Source organism: Clinocottus analis, unplaced genomic scaffold, assembly GCF_023055335.1.
Source record: "Clinocottus analis isolate CAN_PGR_092001 unplaced genomic scaffold, fCliAna1.0.p SCAF_3, whole genome shotgun sequence".
Classification (NCBI taxonomy): Eukaryota; Metazoa; Chordata; class Actinopteri; order Perciformes; family Cottidae; genus Clinocottus; species Clinocottus analis.
In genome coordinates this window covers 1,172,444-1,191,710 of record NW_027176042.1, presented here as the reverse complement: position 1 = coordinate 1,191,710, position 19,267 = coordinate 1,172,444, and the positions used below count along the sequence as shown (strand labels likewise).

The window sequence follows — 19,267 nt, the reverse complement described above, 5'->3', positions numbered from 1 at the left end:
GGGCCCTTGTGCATTTCTTGATTGTATTCAAAGCGTCACGCAGGCAGAGGTTTCCGACTGTGTGAGTTTGCTGTGCAGAGGCCGGCATCGTTCATGCACAGAAGAGCATCATAACCCAGAGCCTGTGTGTTCTCAACCCGTGGCATTATCACTTCTAGGGCCGTGTCACTCTTAGCCTGCACAATGGGTCCTGGAACAAAGAAATAATCAGGATGTGACAAGCTGTCTTGACTCTTTACATCATATAGGATGACTATGTAACACATTATAATTCAAGGTTTCCTTTTTTTTTTTTTTAACTCTAGCCATATAAACAACCGCAACGTTTAAGAACCAGCATTTTTGCTGGTTGACCCATTCTAACTAAAACCAAAATTGCAGATGCTGCTAAACCAAATTTGACCAAATCATGGACTGACAAAACCCTACATTTCAATGCAAAAAATATGCACCTTTCAACAACCTTAGGGGTTGGCTTGGCTTGGTGTCCTCAGCAAAACTTCACCTCTTTTTTTTTAACTTTACACAGTTGCTCAAGCATTTTTATTGCCAATGGATCTGGTATACATACTTTCTGATGTTATCTGAGAGAATAAAACAGACATGAATATGATTTATTTTTTGTGGTATGATCTTTATATTTTAACATTTTTCTACTTTTGGGACATTATCAATATATAAACCTTTTTTTACACCGTATTAATGAATTCACAGTATGCATAATACATGAGGAACATTGAAATGCAGAGGGATGCGCGAGTATGGATTCACATTCTGCTCCTTCGCGTCTCTACTTGAGAAATCAAAATTCACCAATTTAAAAAAGCTCTTGACCACCTACCAGCCACAGCAATACGATACCTATTTTATTCCGTTAAATATTTGAACAGCATGTAAACAACTAGCCAGCCACACATTAGGCAATTTAAAATGAGAAAACATTATTTTTTCTTCTCAGCCGCTGCAGCTTTGGCTCTTTCCACCTTGCCCTTCTCTCCCTGGAAGAAGTCTGACTCGATCCAGCACGTGTCCTCCGATAGCTTGACGTAGACATCCCCGTTGGTCTCGGTGACCGTGTGGGTCCGCTGCTTCACACCTTTGGAGTACAATCTGGCCACGGGGTTGTTTTCCGTGGGGTCCCTGGCCTTGTACAAGCCCTCCCCGTTGGCAAGAGAGATCTTGTATTTGTGGTTTGGACAAATTATGCACAGCGTGCCAGCGATTTCCTGTGCGTGAGTTGAAAGAAAACAGGTAAACAACCTCAAGTGGGATGAGTGTAGGTCATTTAGGCCCTTCAACATTAGCATCACATTAATTTAATGTTATGCAGGTTAATTACAGTGTTTCTCTGCCTCGGGGTTGTTGTGCAGATAGAATAAGCAAGTGAAAGCACGAATGTGGCAACAAAACACAACAGTACGGTACAGGACTTTAACTAAATGGCATTTTGTTTTACTCTGGGCACAATCTCTCAAGTTGAATGCAAACCTCACCTCTATGTCTCCATTCTGCAGTATTCCCCCAGCATCTGTGGACAGGGCAGAGCATCAGTCTATTGCAGAATAAGCGAATAGTTTAGAGCACACTAACCTTTTGCTGACTGGACACACTTTAGAGGTGATGTGTGCTAAAATCTTTTATGGATTCAAAAAATGAAGCCGCTCAAAGTTACATGTCCAATCACAGGATGTCTATCAGCAGCAGTTTAAAGAAAGCACAACAAAGAACACGTGTTGTTGGACACCATCTAACCGCCAGTGATATACTTTTCATATGCTGTATAATCAGGTTTTGCAGTAAAACTATAACGCATGATGATCGTCCTTTCCCTCTCTCACAGGCAGCAACTGTTGTGAGAGGAACTGAACTTACGATAGCAGTAAGAGTCGATAGCATAGAAGCCGCTCTGGTGGGAGATGATCAGTATGTCCCGGCCCTCTAATGTTCTGAAAGAGCGCTTTGCTTCAATGAGTTCATCCTTCTTCCCCACAAAATGAGGCTCTCGAGTCGGCTGCTTCGTCTCCTCCATGGATCTGTGAAATGCTTTTTTAGAAGGCCGATAGAAGAAGAAGAAGAAGAAGAAGAAGAAGAAGAAGAAGAAGAAGAAGAAGAAGAAGAAGAAGAAGAAGAAGAAGAAGAAAAAGAAGAAGAAGAAGTCAAACATCACAATTCAGTATCTATCATATAGAAGTATTTTTCTTTGCCAAATGTCAATATTGGTTCTAACGATCCTCCAGTCAATGCCATCTGTGCAGCGCGGTAACTATGCTGTATTTCTGGGTCAAAACTGCAACTTAAATCTTAACTCCACATGAAAAATGTGGCTTTTGGATTTGTCACTGGCACATCCCATCACAGTTGTCATCTTAAATTAAGTCCACGACACCTTCGGGAACATTCAGCTTGAATGTCTCTTCGCAATGATCAGCTCTACTCTAAACATACTCAGAACTGCATTACTAAATCCTAATATCTGTCTCACCATTAAATGAACATATGAATTGTAAGAGACTAAAGGGAGCCTGGTCTTTTAGTAGAGCAAAAGGGCCTGATTATTGTATATACATACAATCCATGTAGGTCATACATACTGCAATCAATGACATTATTGTAGAAAAGCAGTGGTCAGAGTCCTACATCTATGTGTAATCTCTGTGACAGTCAGTATACATAACAATAATAATAAATGGATGCAGGGGAACCTGAACCCAAGTGTGATTCCTGTATAGTGGAGTGGAATAATGAGCACTTCAGTGCAGGTTGAGTAAGCACAGTAGTAGTGGCAGCGAAAGTCACATGTCCTGAGGCATCTGGCTAAACCTCAGACAGCTACATGCTAACAATGAAGAAAAACATTTCATTTCTGATGTCAGGGAAACCGAACATTTTCTTAAAGCGAGCCCCAAGTGACTACAGGGTACGTTACATCCTCTAAAGTTACATTATGTTAATGCATCCCAGGCCTCTGTCTCTCCCCACTTATTTATTTACATGTAAATAACAAAACATGTATTTTGGGTGAGTTTTTGCCTTTACCTTGAGGCTCAGCAGCAGCGTATCCTCCGTCAAGTTGAACAACTGTATACTGCTGACAGTTTGGGCTGTGTGATAATGTGGGCCTCTCTATTATCTTCTGACACGAGCTATCGTCACTTGGTCCTATCTATACTGCATGGGTACATGTCTTATCTGTCTCCCACAGGCACGCAGCTATTCATTAGTAAAAAAAATAAATACATAATTTAACTCTATCGTACAAAGAAAAGTTAAACCAGAGCCATTATTATGAATGTATATCCACTGCATACATTAGCAGTGCCGCCACAGTTCCTTGAAACATTTCCATGAGTTTATGAAATAAATAATATTGTTATCGGTACACAGTATATAAAGTTATAATTATAACAATGAAATTAAGCTATATTGAACAAAATATCCCCTATAATAACTTGTAGTTATATATATTAATCATATAGCCTTACACTATAATATATCCTCATAAGGAGTAGTTTTCTTTTTACCTTAATTATTTGTAATACCTCTTTTATTACGAGTGGACGTTGCAACGAGTGCTATCAAAGCGGTTCTCCAAAGCGGAACCTTTGTATGCTCGTCATCAGAAACAGGCCCCGGACACATTTCCCAGAGCACCGCAGAGATCTCTTGCACGGTGACAGACAGACGACTGACACACTGCTCAACGAAGTAAGTAACCACTCGTCGAGCCCGCAGTCTGTGTCCATGAAAGGTAGAAGAGAGAGCATCGTCGGTGAGGTGAGAAGAGCAGGCGGAATAGCTCACGCTAATGTCTGACAGCGGAGAAGCTAGCTAGCTAGCTAACGCGACGGTAACGCGGACAGATTTCTTTGCACAGGTAAACAGTCGTGTGCGCGCGGGTCTCGTGAACGTTAACGGCCACCAGTCACATCGATGCAGTACAAGTATAAGTCCTTGGGCAACAAAAAGCAGTTTTAGCAGCTTTTGTGAATTCTTTACGTATTGCTTATTTGCTTATTTATAATACTATTTGTTATCTTGCTTCTTTTTTTACTGTGTCTCTTTTTTTACTTTACAATCTGCTGCTGTAGTAAAGTACATTTGCCTGCTTATCTTATCTTAAATGACCTTTAAATATTCAATCAGTTTGTTTGTGTTAGTTGACACATGCACAGTTACTAAACATTTGGAAAGGTGTCAATTTTGCTGTCATCTGTGTCCCACTTCAACTTACACTTGCCGATTTTGTTGTTTCTACAATATGGTTAGTTGGGGGCGGGAAACATGATATGATTTATAATTCCAGGGTAATGTAACACATACCTACTCAAAAGTGCAAAGGGTCACGCTTTAAAAGCCCATTAAGAGTGGTGATTTTTAATGTCTTCGTTAAAACCTGACCTTGGCTCTAATTGGGGGACACGACCTCAAACGCTGCACACACACACACAGATGCAAAAATGTGTTTTGTGTGAATTTGTTGAACAGGGAGATGGCGCTGCGTGCTTGTGGCTTCATCGTGTTTCGTCGCCTAGCCAGTTGCACCCCTCCGCTAGACGGCATCGAGTACCTCCTCTTGCAGACCTCTTATGGGAAGCATCACTGGACCCCACCCAAAGGTGTTTACAGGTTCAAAAACCATACATGTATCATGCAGTTGATAATAAAACACAAATGAGTTTAATTCTACTCGTATAGCTTTAAATGTTCTTTGTGCCAGTTATGTCCAACCTCTTCCCCCATCAGGTCATGTGGATCCAGGTGAGGACGACCTAGTCACAGCTCTGAGAGAGACCAAGGAGGAGGCGGGGCTGGGGGCGGAGCAATTGCAGGTGATTGACGGCTTCGTGCAGGAGCTGCACTACGAGGTGCGAGGCAGACCCAAAGAGGTGCTGTACTGGCTGGCCGAGCTGAGAGACCCGGGAACAGCAGTGACTCTGTCTGACGAGCACCGGGACTACCGCTGGGCCAGTCTGGAGGACGCGTGCACTTTGGCTCAGTACAAAGACCTGCAGGACACACTGAGAGCCGCACAAAGACACCTGGAGGCTCAGCAGGACCAACGGCGATGAACCAGGACGCATGCGGTACAGAAGGGATGATTAAAAAAGGGAAAGCTGGCATGTTGGTAGAGCATCCAATTTGACAGTGTGTCTACAATTTGTGTGATTGATGATCATGTCTTTGTCAGGTTCCAATACCGGTGAGTTAAACACTTTGTCTCTATGGTACTGTCTAAATTCAGGCTGAACAGACTGCCATCTATCACAAGAAAATGTGTGGAGGGAGGAAAAGGTGTCAATGCTTGCCGATTACTTTGATCTTGGTCACTGCACAAAACCAAAAACATTTTCTCTTTGGGAATCGGAGCAGCGTAAACCTTAAGATAATTTTTTCATACAGTTTTTAATACATCTGTAGTATAGTTATATGTATTGAAAATAAATTCAATTCCTTTTTTGTGAGCATGGATATTTCTTATCTTGAATGTATCATGTGAAAACTACATACAAGGGGAACTCTTATATAAAAATATACACTAAAAAGACTAACCAAAACTGCAGTACAAAAAAAAGATGAACTGGATGAACTTGAACTGCAAGCCGTCGGTGCCGCCACTGGATGGCGACAAAACCAAGAAACTTAATGGCGATCGGTTGGACTACAAAGTACTGGAGGCTCCAATGAGCTCAGTAACAGCTTTTAGGCTTTTTTTTCTTCTTTTCATAGTTTTCAGCATCCATCCAAGAAACATGAGATGCACCTCTTACTTCTGCAAATGAGTTCCTGTGTCCAGAAATGAAAAGTCGGTAATGGGGATCGTTTTATGTTAGAAACTACGGTCGTAAAATATAAGAGACTATTATGATGTAATAATTCTGGCCGAATCTACACATTATCGTGAATGTCAAACAATGAACACGTTCAATGAACACGTTCATTGTTTGCAGAGAAACTCTATATCATATAGCCTTGTTGAAACTTTTGAAACAAGATGATTGAGCAGATGGATCATAATAATGATTTATTAAATGAACTTCTCATCAAGTGGGGTTGTAAAGTCGTATTGTACTCAATCGATGTCATATGAACCTGCAAAGCAGTAACTAGCACACACACTTGATCCAAAGTGCTTGTTCTGTCACAAGCAAATGGTGAAATTCAAGTGGGACTTCAACCCTGAGCTCGGTCACATTGTCCTCTCTGCAGGAGCGTTGTGCTCTCAATGTGCTGCAGGATTACCAGCCTCTGCTGAAGGGTTGAAATAGGAGTAATAAGAGAAACCATTGTGTTCTTGTAACCCCATAAAGCTGAGTGGAAGTGCTCACTTCAATTAACGGCTATTTGTCTTCTGTGTATTTAAAGGACACAAAAACGGCAGTAAACTTGAGGTCGGGGAAAGTGTCTTTTCACAAGGCAGACACAGTTTACAGAAAAGTAACACTGTGCATTGAGCAGCAGCTAAAGTATTGCTGTGAGACCCATCAGGGCTTCATTAAACCAGTAATTAATGTCATGCCCGTGGAGCGGAAAAGTGATAAAAGACAGCCAATTGTTTTCATTTTAAATACAAGTTATCTTCAGGATTAAACATTTTCTCTGCAACATAGTGGAATGTCATCTTATAAGGTAAGGAATATCTTATGATCTTCTCTGAGGACTTAATTAGGGTGCAATTAAGGACCATATTATTGTAGAAACATGGCCATCAAGGAACATTTACGGGTTAGTTCACCAAGGGGAAAAAAAAACTCCCATACCACTTGTAGTATTTAGCAGTAGTTTGATAACATTTTTCCGGGGATTTGAGGTATTTCTTTTTTTTTGAAGATTCCCGCTTCCACTGTAGTCCAGCGGAGGGTAATGGAAATCTGTTTGGGGCCTTTATCATTTAAAAAAAACATTGAAGAACAGCGTGACTTCCCCAGGACCAAAGCGCACTGTTAAAAGATTTAATCAGGGCTATTTCTATAACACTTGCTGGAGATTATTTTAATGTAATAGTAATCAATTATATGGAAGTGTAGGTTGTATCCTCCGATGTGAACGTCTGCACAAATTAGACCATAAGCATGACTACTATATTTTCATGTAATTTTGGGGAAGCAACACTTTAATATAATATATTCACACCCGTTGTAGTGACCAGTTGTCAATAACAAAGTAAGGTGGAAACCTTTCAACAGGCTTCAATGACATTTATTTTGAATGATTTCCCAAATTAACTAAAATAACTATATCTCCAATTGCATATTAATCCTATTTTTACTCCAAAAACCAACTCACCGTGGGCTTAGCAACAGCTATCAAAGCTTTACTGCAAACAAACCCAACAATGTATATATTTTTTTACAATAGAAACTTTATGAGTGACATTTTGCATCCTCACAAACACAAAATGAGGAATAAAAATCAAAGAAAAGAAACGAGAACAGCATTAACATCAATAGTTGTGGACATATTGTGGACACGCGCAGCAGGTCAGTCCACTGAGTGTGTGTCCATGCGAAGGTCCACACTTAAAAAAAAAATACACACTTGTGCACACACATGCTCACACGCTCAGATTAAACAAACTAAATGATTTCATTTAGGCCTTTGTATGTAACTGTGTGGATGGAATAGCGTCTTGTCATCTTAGACTGTAGTCCTTTTTAGTGTCACTTCTTAGGTTGGGATTTGGGAATCGTCGTCGTCCATCAGAGAACATATTGGTTGGTTGGTCGCTTCCCTCGAAAGGCCCCCTGAGCTGCTCCACCTGCCCTCCTTATAAAAACAAGGCATACATTTCAAGTCAAAGAATAGCAGGAGTTTAACTTTGAAGAGCTCTCAACTGATCATGGAAGTGCTATCACACGGGCAACACTACGCCTCAACTTCACTCTTAATGACAATTCTAAAAATGCTAATTCTGATTCCTAAATTCATGATGGAGGGCAATTATTCAACTAAAGCAATTGTTTTCATTCAAAGAAACAAGCTAGAGTTAGATGAGAAGATTCAAGCCACTCGTGTGTCTGGTAGCTAAATGTGAAGCTAATGCCAGCGGCGGGTTAGCTTAGCTTAGCACAGACTGGAAACAGAAAGTCCGGCTCCATACGAAGGTTAACTACAGGGATTCACTTCTTCTGGACGAGATATTTTCCAGGACAGAACTTTTGGCGGAACCTGTTTTCTTTACAATTTGTTTTTCTTTTTGAAACCAACACGTTACAGCATGCTCAGTCGCTTTAAAAGGAGTTGGGAGGTGGATTTTGTTGCCTTTGGAAAAGAGCCGGTGTAGTTCACCTGTTCCCGTTTCTAATCAATAGAAGCTAACCAGCTAACAGCTGTAGCTTAATATAAAAAAGGAAGAGTTGGCCATTTTGGAAAATACACAATGGTTTGCTTTCTGGCAAGGATACTTTTATGTCTTTCCCTTAAATACTAAGCTACAGCCAGCAAACGGTTAGCTAAGATTAGCATAAAGCCTGGAAACAGCTAACCTGGATCTGTTCTATAGGATCAAAGTCAGCCTGCCAGCACCTCTACAGCTCACTCAACAAGACTTCACTCATTGTTTATTTAATCTGTAATAAACCCTCAGTATAAAAACAACTATTTGCTGATTAAAGGGGGTTTTGGGGACTATTTCTTGGCAGAAACAATTCCAGCGAGTTGCGACTCCCGACCATGAAATAGTTTAACATAACCTTCTGCAAAACAAATACAAGACATTTTTACACTAAGGGTTTTCTACAGATTAAACTAAGGCTGTCCTTGACTAAATAAATTTAGACAAATTAAATCAAATTAACAGTTTTCCTCTTCTTTGTGCAAAGCTAAGCTAAAAAGGTGTCTGTTCGTAGTTTCATTTTAACACATTAAAGTGGGATAGATTTCCTCTTCTCTGCCACAAAGTAAATGAAGACATTTCCACAATATGTCAGAGTCCCTTAGAAGCTATACATGACATTTCTATGATTTTACTTTTCTCTATGGTGTGGGCAAAAAAAAAAGAGGACCACATCAAGAGAAGTTCAGAATTTCTGGCATCTCCCTTCCTCCCCCCACGTTGTGCCTTGGTATCAAATCCATTAAAAGGTCCGTTCAGGAATGGATTTCCTCTCCAGAATCCAGTCTCCGTGAGCCTCCAAAGCACACAGCCTGGAGTAAACGTTTCACTCCTCTGGCTTCACATTAAAATCCAAAAGGTCTCTCTCACAAGAGTTTATTCAAGCAGCGTTCAATCCACCACATGCAGCCGCTGCGCCGTGGTCTTCAAAATCAACGATTGTGGGGCTATACTTGGTTTCCTTGGCATAAAATCCATCCATTTGAATCAAAGGTTTGCACAGTGCGTTGTTGTGTTGAGAAGGGCAAGCGATTCAAACCTCCAACCATAAAAACAACCCAAATGATTTACTTGATGCCGCCGCACACGTGATATTAGTCACATTATGTTCAGTGTGTCCAAACATTTAATACTCAAAGAGTTTTCTTCTCTTCTCTTTTTTAAATCAGTCAATTTAGTCCTCACCAAAACAGCACCAGAATACAATGTTTTCTTAGCTGGACAAAGTCCAAAAGGTCATTTGGGCAAATTCACTAGTGAGACAGAAGTCTGAACCTGTTCCACAGAGATGGGAACAAGAAACCCTGACATTGTAGTTCATAGATGAATAGTTAATGCACACACACACACACACACACACACACACACACACACACACACACACACACACACACACACACACACACACACACACACACACACACACACACACACACACACACAAATAACAGGCAATCATTGTCTTTGTCATTCAAATGAAAATGTTGCGTTAAGCTGCATGTTGATTGTTGTCCCTGTTCGTAAGCGGACTCTGGATGTGGTGGAGCACAGTAACAATTTTCACAAAGTCGCATGTAAGCTAGAATTGGCTCAAAGAAAGTAACATTTTCACATCTATCAAAACATAACGTGAGCATTGTTTCTCAAGGAGAAAGTCCCGACAGGTGCATTTAGATTTTTTGGGAAAATCTGACTCAAACTGAAATCAACTTAAAAGGACCTTAATCAAGACCAACAGCAACACTCAGTCACGTGTGAACACGCTGGCGGTGGGTTTTTGGAGACTTTTAGTTCACTCGCTGCCCTCCACGACCACCCGGTGATGCAGAAAGTAAGAGGAGGTGGAGGTGAGGAGCAGTTTGTGTGTGTTAAGTTTCTCTTTGACTGTTTTTTCTCTCTCAGTGAAAGTCTATTGAGGCCCTGAGGTTTAAGAGGCAGACAAAGGTGAAGGAGGAAAGGTCGAGACCTTGTCCCCCCCGAGCTCACCAAATTATGTTTCTTTAAGGGTTCATGAGGGAGTGATGGACACTACGGAGGGGGGGAGGGGGAGATAGAGTCACGACGGATCCCCGTGTTTGCTGTTTGAAGTGGACTGCATCCGAAATTTGCTCCCAGAAGACACACTGATGGACAATGACAGGACACGTTGGCCACCTCATCGACGGGTTAATGAGCCAAACGACAACGTGTACATCAGTCTGTCTGAGCTCCATCCCAGAAAAATATAGAGGGGGGGACAAGTCAGGGAGAACAGAATGTCAACCAACTAAACAAAAACAGCAACAAGAAAAGACGCGGTGGATAGAGACAATCAATTTGAACACAAAACCAGACAATCTGACGTGGAACAGTCGGACGAAGAGCCGGCCAGCTACAGTGAGGTTCAAGAGAACACCACAAGGACAGTTTGTTTCCATCATTTATCAAGAACTAAGACAACTTGTTGACTCTGCACAAGGTTACTTTAGAACTAATAGGTGTTATTTGGGGGAAATGCTTGTAAGTAATTAAAATACTGTCTCACCGTGTGTGCAATTGTTAACAGGTGTGCGCTCCCAGACAATGTTTCTTATAGTTTTCTAAATGACGAATGAGCCGTTGCCTCCGTTAATGCATGATCACGATAAAGTGGCTCTGATGAAAAGGTGAGAAGGATTTTCACAAAGAAGAGTCAGAACTGGAGACGGCACTACGGTTTAAAGCAAACACTTTCATGCATCTGCATCCGAGACGCGAAGCCGAGAAAGCAAACAAACCTACTCCAGCCGACGAAGCCACAGTTAAAAGACCGACAAACGGCAGCAGTTAAACTACTTCTTTAATGGCAAAAAAACAAGTCTGACTGTTTAGCGTGGATTTAAAGAATACTGAAATTTTACTGTCGACGACCAACAAGAAGAAATCCAACGTCATGGGTGCAAACCAACAACTTGCAGTGCAGGCCACGAGGAGCTGGTTGCACGAGGGAGCAATACAACACGGCATTACACACGGTGTGGAAAATATCCAGGTGAGGGGGGTGTTTCGCCTCGTCTGGGGTCGGTAACTTGCACATGATTAATCACACACTGGCCGTAGAGCGACGCCGCTCTGTTCCCCAGAGGCATGCAAAAGTGAAACATAACGTAATCTCAAAAACACTAAAGGGAGGGGGGGGCTCTCAAATGGTGCTGGAATAATATCAATCCTCAAACTCTGCAAAACATCTGATGCCAGACGGAGTGCAAGCTGTAATTAAGGCAAACGGTGGAAACACAAATTCCGACTTTGATTCCCGACTATTGTTTGAACGACCATTTGTATTAGTTTAATAAATGATGAAACTTTTTTTTTTTTGGCAGTTTACTTTTGACCCCACTGTATGTGCAAACACACACGCACACACTGAAAATCGTAACGCAACACGTAAAAGTAGGGGGAGGGGTGTTGGCTAGTTATTGTCCAGGTCATCATGAGTCTTCGTTGCCAGAGTCGTCCTGGTTGTCGTAACGTCTGGTGGACGTCCCGCCGTCCTCCGTGGGGCTGATCCCCCCGGCTTCCCCTACAGACTCCATCTCGCTCTCGTCTTCCTCCTCCTCCTCCTCCTCCATGTCGTCGTCGTAGAGGTCGTCGTAGAGGAGGTCTGAAGTGTTGTCCTGGGAGGGGACCCTGGTCTGGACGCAGTACTCCGCCAACGTGGTCGGCACCTTGACGCCGTCGCGCTCCGCCTCCGCCGCCGTTGACATCACCTGCTTCCTGCGGGGAGGCCAAGTAGAAATAAAGTCAATGTTTCACCTTATTTCTACGTGGACGGACTGGATGAATGGTTCTCTGTGAGCACATGAAGGGGTATTTATTCACTCACTATTGTGACTTACCTGATAATCTCGGCGTACTCCTTGTCCTTGCCTTTGCTGTCCCTCCATTTGCGGAACATGACGGACGCGTCCACATTAGCCGGGGAGAAGGTGTTGGGCTCATTGAGCAGGGAGATGACACTAAGCAGGATAGTCCTAATCGTGACAGAACAGAACAGCACACAATCACACACAGACCCAAAATGACGACTCCAATATATCAGCTCTTACTGTGTGTGAAAGAAAAGCTTAACTCCGGCTGTAGCTAGCTTCATTTGCCGGCTGTAGCGAGCTTCAGTTACCGGCTTTAGCTAGCTCCATTTACAAGCTGTCGCGAGCTTCAGTTACAGTTTGTAACGAGCTTCAGTTACAGTCTATAGTGAGCTTCAGTTACCAGCTGTAGCTAGCTTCATTTACCGGCTGTAGCGAGCTTCAGTTACCGGCTTTAGCTAGCTTAATTTACCAGCTGTAGCCAGCTTCATTTAACGGCTGTAGCGAGCTTCATTTAACGGCTGTAGCGAGCTTCAGTTACCAGCTTTAGCTAGCTTCCTTAACCGGCTGTAGCTAGCTTCATTTACCGGCTGTAGCTAGCTTCATTTACCGGCTGTAGCCAGCTTTATTTACCGGCTGTAGCTAGCTTTATTTACCAACTGTAGCCGGCTTCATTTAATTGCTGTAGCTAGCTTCATTCACCAGTTGTAGCTAGCTTAATTTAACGGCTGTAGCTAGCTTCATTTACCAGCTGTAGCCAGCTTCATTTACCGGCTGTAGCCAGCTTTATTTACCGGCTGTAGCTGGCTTCATTTACAAGCTGTAGCTAGCTTCATTTACAAGCTGTAGCGAGCTTCAGTCACCGGCTATAGCTAGCTTCATTTACCGGCTGTAGCCAGCTTCATTTAACGGCTGTAGCGAGCTTCAGTTACCAGCTTTAGCTAGCTTCATTTAACGGCTGTAGCTAGCTTCATTTAACGGCTGTAGCTAGCTTTATTTACCAACTGTAGCCAGCTTTATTTAACGGCTGTAGCGAGCTTCAGTTACCAGCCTTAGCTAGTTCATTTACCGGCTGTAGCTAGCTTCATTAATCAGCTGTTTCTAGCTTCATTTACCAGCTGTAGCCAGCTTCATTTACCAGCTGTAGCTTGCTTTATTTACCAGCTGTAGCCAGCTTCATATACCGGCTGTAGCCAGCTTCATTTACCGGCTGTAGCCAGCTTCATTTACCGGCTGTAGCCAGCTTCATTTACCGGCTGTAGCCAGCTTCATTTACCGGCTGTAGCCAGCTTCATTTACCGGCTGTAGCCAGCTTCATTTACCGGCTGTAGCTTGCTTTATTTACCAGCTGTAGCCAGCTTCATTTACCGGCTGTAGCCAGCTTCATTTAACTGCTGTAGCCAGCTTCATTTACCGGCTTTAGCGAGCTTCATTTACCAGTTGTAGCTAGCTTCATTTACTGGCTGTAGCTAGCCTCATTTAAATTACAAATACTACAAATCTGTAATACATATGCAACCGATCTAATCAAGTTTACAGGGAAAGAACTCTACCTTTAGCGTTCTTTATTTTCTTTTTCTACTGAGTGTTTTTACTGAGCATGATTTCTTTCCATTAAGTCTATTGTACATGTAACCAGTGCACACATAAACATTTGCTGTCATTGCTGACTTCTGTGTTGTAGAACGAATGAAAGTGCGCAGAGAAGCCGAGCTCGCGTGAAAGAGATTTACCTGACGTTCTGGGTGGGGTTCCACCTTTCGGAGGGCAGCTCCCCACTCTGAGGGTCATCGACAGGCGGGTGCAGGATGGAGATGCAGACATCTCCGTTCTGGAAAGATAAGAAAATGCACTCAATCACAATTATCACGACGACACACGGGTGTCCGCATTTAGCCTATAAATATTGGCATAATAACGGCTGAAGAAATTGCGTGAAAACAATTAAAATGAGGGAAACCAAATCTCTTTACCTCGTAAATGTTGGGGTGCCACATCTTGGTGAGAAAGCGGAAGGTTGGTGGGGAGTACGGGTAGTCGACTGGGAACTTGATGTGAGCCTGTGAGAACGAACAGGTGGACAGTTTACACACGTTTTTACTAGGCTTCACTTCCTTCATGCTACGCTGAGGCTCAAGGGGGAAGAGAGCCAAGGGGGATGTGAGCGATGCTTTGGAGGCTGGCGTAACACACTGGTATTGAAACAACACGAGTCAGCTGTCTCAAGGAGATGCAAGTTGCTGTTAACTTAGTTTTCTGAAAGAGGAGAGAGAAAGGTTGAGAACAATGTCTTTAAGATGGATCTTAACAAGAAGAAACTTGATGTGTCCTGTTTAAGTTTTTGACCAATTAGTTGCTGCTGTACAATTGATTATTTTAATAATACATAACAATTTGGTACATTTATGTGTATTAATTTGTTATCCTGTTGGAGGAAAAACTAGTATTAAGTCAAGGCTGATATTTCCCTGGTCACTTCCACACACCGAGGCATACAGTGTTTGAATTAAAACACCGGCATCTGATCTGCACTCGGCATCGGCTGACGCCTGGAGCACGAGTATCGGTATCAGGACCGGAAAAGTCAGATCTCTGCATCTCTACTTCTGGTTTCTGTAGTTTCTTTCCATATTGCGCAATGATCTAGGTGAAAGGCATGACGGCCTGGGTGTGTGTGTGTGTGTGTGTGTGTGTAACACCACCCCGGCTCTCCCCAAGCTGCTGACACTCAGATAGGACTATCATTACTCTGCAACTGGTCACTACACTCGAGCAGCATTGGGACATTAAAAAACACAGATGTCATGAGACAAGAGTTTCCATGCAGGGTTCGGCAGAAGAAACAAAGTTCAATACTGATACCGATTTGTCATCAATCACACCTGGATAACAGGTATAACATACATTCCTTTATGTTGTATAATAGACTCTAATTATCATTAATAGGCAGGGTTTGAAAGTGTCTGCAGGTTAACGTTAAATGTTAGACGCTGCGTGTCTCTTGTAAACACTTGCAGGTAAATTGGAAACTCGAGCTTTGTCACATATTGCACATCTGTCCGATTTTGAGTGAGGAGTTTCTCCTCATCTGACCACAGAGGGTGTAATATGATACAGCTTGTAAAAACACACATGATTCAAAGTTATATAAACTAAATTGACTCGACTTGACAACAGGATGTCACTGCACCGGCAAAAGCCTAATGCAACCGACGGCGCCGGGAACACTCGCTGCTGCGCATTATTTTGGCATTCCTGGAAGGTTACAGCATCAACTGCATTGCCTCAACTTGAATGCGGGCTTCTCACTGCACCAAACTTTTTAGAAGTTACACTGAATAAGTAACATGAAAGAGAGGAAGATGAGTCTCATCGTGCCCTTCTCTCTTACTCTTTTTCTGTGTGAGGTGCCATTTATATCGGTCTCATCGCTAAAAATAGCCATCTGAAGCACAACCATCATACAGCAAGGGGGGAGAGGGCTGGACAAGATGAATGGAAGGAGGGGGAGAAATAATACAAGAAATGAAATATACATATAAATGGCTGTCTGCAAAGGCTTAAAAATACAATAACCATTATGAGACTGGACTTGCTCTGATACTGTAAACAGAGTCACTGTCACTACCTGGCTGTGTTCCAAGTTGCAGCCATCTCCTAGATATCCTCCTAAGATTCAAGATGTTTTTACTATCATAAGCCCAGATAACGGTCAGGTAATTCTGTACCATGACAAGCTTATTTTGCTGGATCCTCCTAACACAACGAATTAGAATAAGCTGAAAGATGTAAACTCCTCGTCAGGACTTCAGCGACTGCAGCGTCTGCCTGATGGCAGGAGAGTCTGTGCTGGAGGTGTGCCGTGTCCCTGATGATGCGGTGTGCAATCATCATGTGGTATTGACCGAGAGAACGTACATAATAATGTACAAATAATATTTCGCACAGTACCACGCACAGCAAAACTTCTTTGCTTTGGAGAAGCAGCATCAGAGACCCTCAGCTCCTTTACATCCAGATTAAAGACTTTTCTGTTGCACTACTGCATTTTATTTCTTAAACTGCACTGCAACTTTTATTCATTTTGTACACCCGTGTATACTGTCCATACTGTCTCTATCAATATCCTATTATCATCACACTGCACCTTAACTGCTTCTTTTGCACTCTGGACAGATGCAAACTACATTTTGTTGTCTTGTACACAGTACTTGTCCTATGTGCAATGACAAAGATGAATCTGAATTTTGCTTTTTTTCTTGACCGTTTTAATGTTTTAACTGTTTTTGCTTCTGCATCATGTTTTACTTTTAATGCTCTTATGTGAAGCACTTTGAATCGCCTTGTTGTTGAAATGCGCTACACAAATAAACTTGCCTTGCCATTGAACTCATCCCAGTATAATGGCAGCTACTATACCGCATTCGGTGCCTTGCTCAAGAGCACCTCTCCGGCTACAAGTCCACACTCTGTACTCAAGCCCTGCGGGGAACTGTGACCCACTAATATACATATATGTGTCTGTGTGTGTGTTCTCCTGCGCCCTCCTGGTATTAGAAAAGTTGTGTCCCACCTTAAAGTAGCCCCCCTCATACAGGGTGTTCGGGGGCCCGAAGATGGCCACTTCCCAGTTGTAGAGGTCAGACTCCTCCACCAGCGTGATGCGGAAGCCCTCCACCGGCTGCTCCTGCAGAGACTTCAGCTCCATCATCAGGGCCTTCTGGGAACTAGGGGTTGCCTGGTGGGCCATGTTGATCCCACTTCTGACACCAGAACAGTGGGAGGAGGAGGAGGAGGGGGGAGAGAAACGATGGACGACACTGTCAGGATCCAACTCGCATGTCAAATGCTTCACATTTCATGGTTCACAATTGACTTTGCAGCAAACACCTACAAAAATCGGTCGTCTTTTTGTGTGCACTGGCTTTTAGTCTTTCTAGAACAAAAGAAACCTCCCGTGGATGTCCCGCTGGTTGGACTGCCCGCAACAGAAACAAGTCAAAACACAAACAGGATATGTGGCCTGCAGGAAGAGCTAGCTCAAGTCGAGTCCGCGGGCCCTTTAACGGGGAAATGCAAAGTTAATACAAAAAGTGTTTACCTCCTCCGTCTCCTAGCACAGCAATGCGTGTTCGCTTCGTTACAGCTGAAAACTGGAAGGTGCACTCATTGGTCGTCCATGCTAGCCGGGGTTATGTCTCGACAAACGAGCAGTGTGACAGGGGAGTAGGGTGGCGGGTTTTTTTTTGTTGCTCTTCTTCTGCTAAACGGCTGGTCCTCGTGTTGTGTTTCCGAAAAAAATTCTTTGTGTGCCAGTGTTGACAGTTGACATGGAGCTCGTTTCAGTGGAAGTCACGGCGTCCTGCGGATCATTCTCGGGCTCGAAAGAGGAGTCTCTCCCCCCCCTGACATGTCTCCCCCCTCACCCCCGCGCGGCTGCTGGTTCGGTTCGGACCGGCCGCTCAGCTGATCCAGCTGCTTGTTTATGTTTGTTTATCTGCTCTCTGTCGGTCTCAACTTCTCCACACGTCAGCTAAACACCCCCCCACCCCCCTCCCCCTTACCCGAGCAACTTCGCTCCCCCACTGCTCCCCCTTTCCGTCCCTTCCGGTCGCGCTTGGCAGCAAACAAGGCGGATCAATGCGAGCCCACCGCCGCGAAAAGGACAGTAATTTGGAGGCTTTACACTCGCGAATTACAGTGGATTTCCTCGATTTCTTTTTTTTTATTTTCCTCCCATCGGCGCTTCCGGCTATCGTTGCGCGTGTCCGCAGGACGTAAGGCACGTCTGAACGTGACGTGCGCGCACTCGATGCTGAAGACGACGCTGGAAATATATTGGTTGTTTTTAAAATTATTTTTAAATCAATTAAGACGTTCACACATTTGTGTATATTATCCTTTTAGGTGTTTTAAAAGTTACTACAATAACCCTCTAACATTACGTGTGCTCACTTTCTTCAACGATGACGTTCTTCTATTTAATACATGTAGATTCATCACAAAAAGAAAGGCTGCTCAATGCAACCTTTTATTTCAACTTCTTCTCACTTAAGGCCACCTGTTTTCCTCAACCAAAACATAAACATCTGCTGCTTCACTTCTTGGCATATTGATACCATCAGGTACTTTAGGAAGTCCCACATTTCACTTTATTGTACTTTATTAGATTGTAAACAATGTCGGCCTGTATGTAGGCAATGTCAAATGAGAGTTGTTTTCATTGCTGTTGTGACTTTATGTAAAAGTTAATCAACAATTGACATATGCTGCTTTTACTATAAGTTTATTCGTCATCACTTCTGACAACAATTAGTTGTCCTCGTTCTCTTTATAGTTGAGTTGATTACGTCATGTGGTGTCCTTTACTGCTATAAATAAATGTAAAGGTAAGCATTTTGATAGTTTGACAGTCATATTTCTGATAAATACTTCATCAGCATCGAGCCTAAGAGCCAAGAGTGCATCACAGTACGTGTTTTACTGACCTGGATGACCTTCTTGAAGAAATGTTAGTATTTGTAATGATGGTGGTCCCATCTACAGCCTAGATTATAGAGTTAATTCATCTTTGTTGAACTTGAGCCCACAGACGAGGAGTTGCAGAAGGCCACGCAGGACAAAGACGTCATGGTGCACCGTCCAGCAGCCCTCGTCATGGTTCAGCCTTCAGAGTCGACCAGCTCCCTCGTTGCTGCCTGCAGCTGCAACCCGGATGCAACTGATGCAGCTCATCACATCGTCGCTTTGGAGAAACAGGAGTTGCCCGGTCCAGCCTTGAGGGAGCAGCTCATGGTGAGACTGGACATCATAGGTCACCACTGAGACACAGGAGCTGTACCCCACATTCATGAGGCAGCTGTCTTGCTGCATCTTCGAGGTCGACCCCGGAGATGCCCGCCGTCTCACTGAGGCTAAGCGGTCCCATCTGAAAGAAAAGCAACGTGATGGTTGGCCTGACTGATGCTTAGGTGAGCCAGAGGATCTCGCAGAGAGGAGTGAAAGCTCCATTGTCGTCGGAGGACACGTCGGAACCCAATTACTTGTTTTTCCATTGTTTAATGCAACACTTTTATAATATGTATTATTCAAAAATTCAAAGTAGAAT

General features: G+C 43.2%; 3 protein-coding genes across 6 annotated transcripts; 1 reads left to right on the top strand and 2 right to left on the bottom strand.

The window, feature by feature from the left end:
* Positions 1–832: 832 nt before the first annotated feature.
* rfesd (Rieske (Fe-S) domain containing) lies at positions 833–3,099 on the bottom strand. The gene is made up of 4 exons (XM_068594966.1): positions 3,037–3,099; positions 1,873–2,043; positions 1,494–1,528; positions 833–1,226 (listed from the first exon to the last, which is right to left on the bottom strand). The coding sequence occupies exons 2-4, from the start codon at positions 2,027–2,029 to the stop codon at positions 942–944; spliced, it is 477 nt and encodes a 158-aa protein (XP_068451067.1). The 5' UTR covers positions 2,030–2,043; positions 3,037–3,099; the 3' UTR covers positions 833–941.
* Positions 3,100–3,623: 524 nt separating this feature from the next.
* nudt2 (nudix (nucleoside diphosphate linked moiety X)-type motif 2) lies at positions 3,624–5,157 on the top strand. Of its 3 annotated transcripts, none has more exons than XM_068594645.1 (3): positions 3,624–3,705; positions 4,486–4,616; positions 4,744–5,157. In XM_068594645.1, the coding sequence occupies exons 2-3, from the start codon at positions 4,490–4,492 to the stop codon at positions 5,067–5,069; spliced, it is 453 nt and encodes a 150-aa protein (XP_068450746.1). In that variant the 5' UTR covers positions 3,624–3,705; positions 4,486–4,489; the 3' UTR covers positions 5,070–5,157. The 3 variants fall into 3 exon arrangements, with proteins under 3 accessions (XP_068450746.1, XP_068450747.1, XP_068450748.1); XM_068594646.1 differs by having other exon boundaries at positions 3,661–3,774; XM_068594647.1 differs by lacking the exon at positions 3,624–3,705 and adding an exon at positions 3,766–3,874.
* A 2,183-nt stretch (positions 5,158–7,340) lies between these two features.
* ube2r2 (ubiquitin-conjugating enzyme E2R 2) lies at positions 7,341–17,648 on the bottom strand. 2 transcript variants are annotated; one of them, XM_068594035.1, is made up of 7 exons: positions 17,261–17,648; positions 17,054–17,137; positions 16,733–16,922; positions 14,133–14,219; positions 13,893–13,990; positions 12,190–12,324; positions 7,341–12,067 (listed from the first exon to the last, which is right to left on the bottom strand). In XM_068594035.1, exons 3-7 carry the CDS (start codon positions 16,907–16,909, stop codon positions 11,782–11,784), a joined length of 783 nt encoding a protein of 260 aa, XP_068450136.1. In that variant the 5' UTR covers positions 16,910–16,922; positions 17,054–17,137; positions 17,261–17,648; the 3' UTR covers positions 7,341–11,781. The 2 variants fall into 2 exon arrangements, with proteins under 2 accessions (XP_068450136.1, XP_068450135.1); XM_068594034.1 differs by lacking the exon at positions 17,054–17,137 and having other exon boundaries at positions 17,261–17,644.
* Between the last annotated feature and the right edge of the window lie 1,619 nt (positions 17,649–19,267).

Excerpts from the sequence above, each read along its gene's own strand:
- ube2r2 (XM_068594035.1), bottom strand. The coding sequence starts at position 16,909 with ATGGCCCACCAGGCAACCCCTAGTTCCCAGAAGGCCCTGATGATGGAG. Across the intron at positions 13,991-14,132 it reads GGCACCCCAACATTTACGAG|AACGGAGATGTCTGCATCTC; the intron begins GTAAAGAGATTT and ends TTATCTTTCCAG. Across the intron at positions 12,068-12,189 it reads GAGTACGCCGAGATTATCAG|GAAGCAGGTGATGTCAACGG; the intron begins GTAAGTCACAAT and ends GCCTCCCCGCAG.
- nudt2 (XM_068594645.1), top strand. The coding sequence starts at position 4,490 with ATGGCGCTGCGTGCTTGTGGCTTCATCGTGTTTCGTCGCCTAGCCAGT. Across the intron at positions 4,617-4,743 it reads TCACTGGACCCCACCCAAAG|GTCATGTGGATCCAGGTGAG; the intron begins GTGTTTACAGGT and ends TTCCCCCATCAG.
- rfesd (XM_068594966.1), bottom strand. The coding sequence starts at position 2,029 with ATGGAGGAGACGAAGCAGCCGACTCGAGAGCCTCATTTTGTGGGGAAG. Across the intron at positions 1,529-1,872 it reads TATCGACTCTTACTGCTATC|ATGCTGGGGGAATACTGCAG; the intron begins GTAAGTTCAGTT and ends CCCTGTCCACAG. Across the intron at positions 1,227-1,493 it reads TGCAGAATGGAGACATAGAG|GAAATCGCTGGCACGCTGTG; the intron begins GTGAGGTTTGCA and ends ACTCACGCACAG.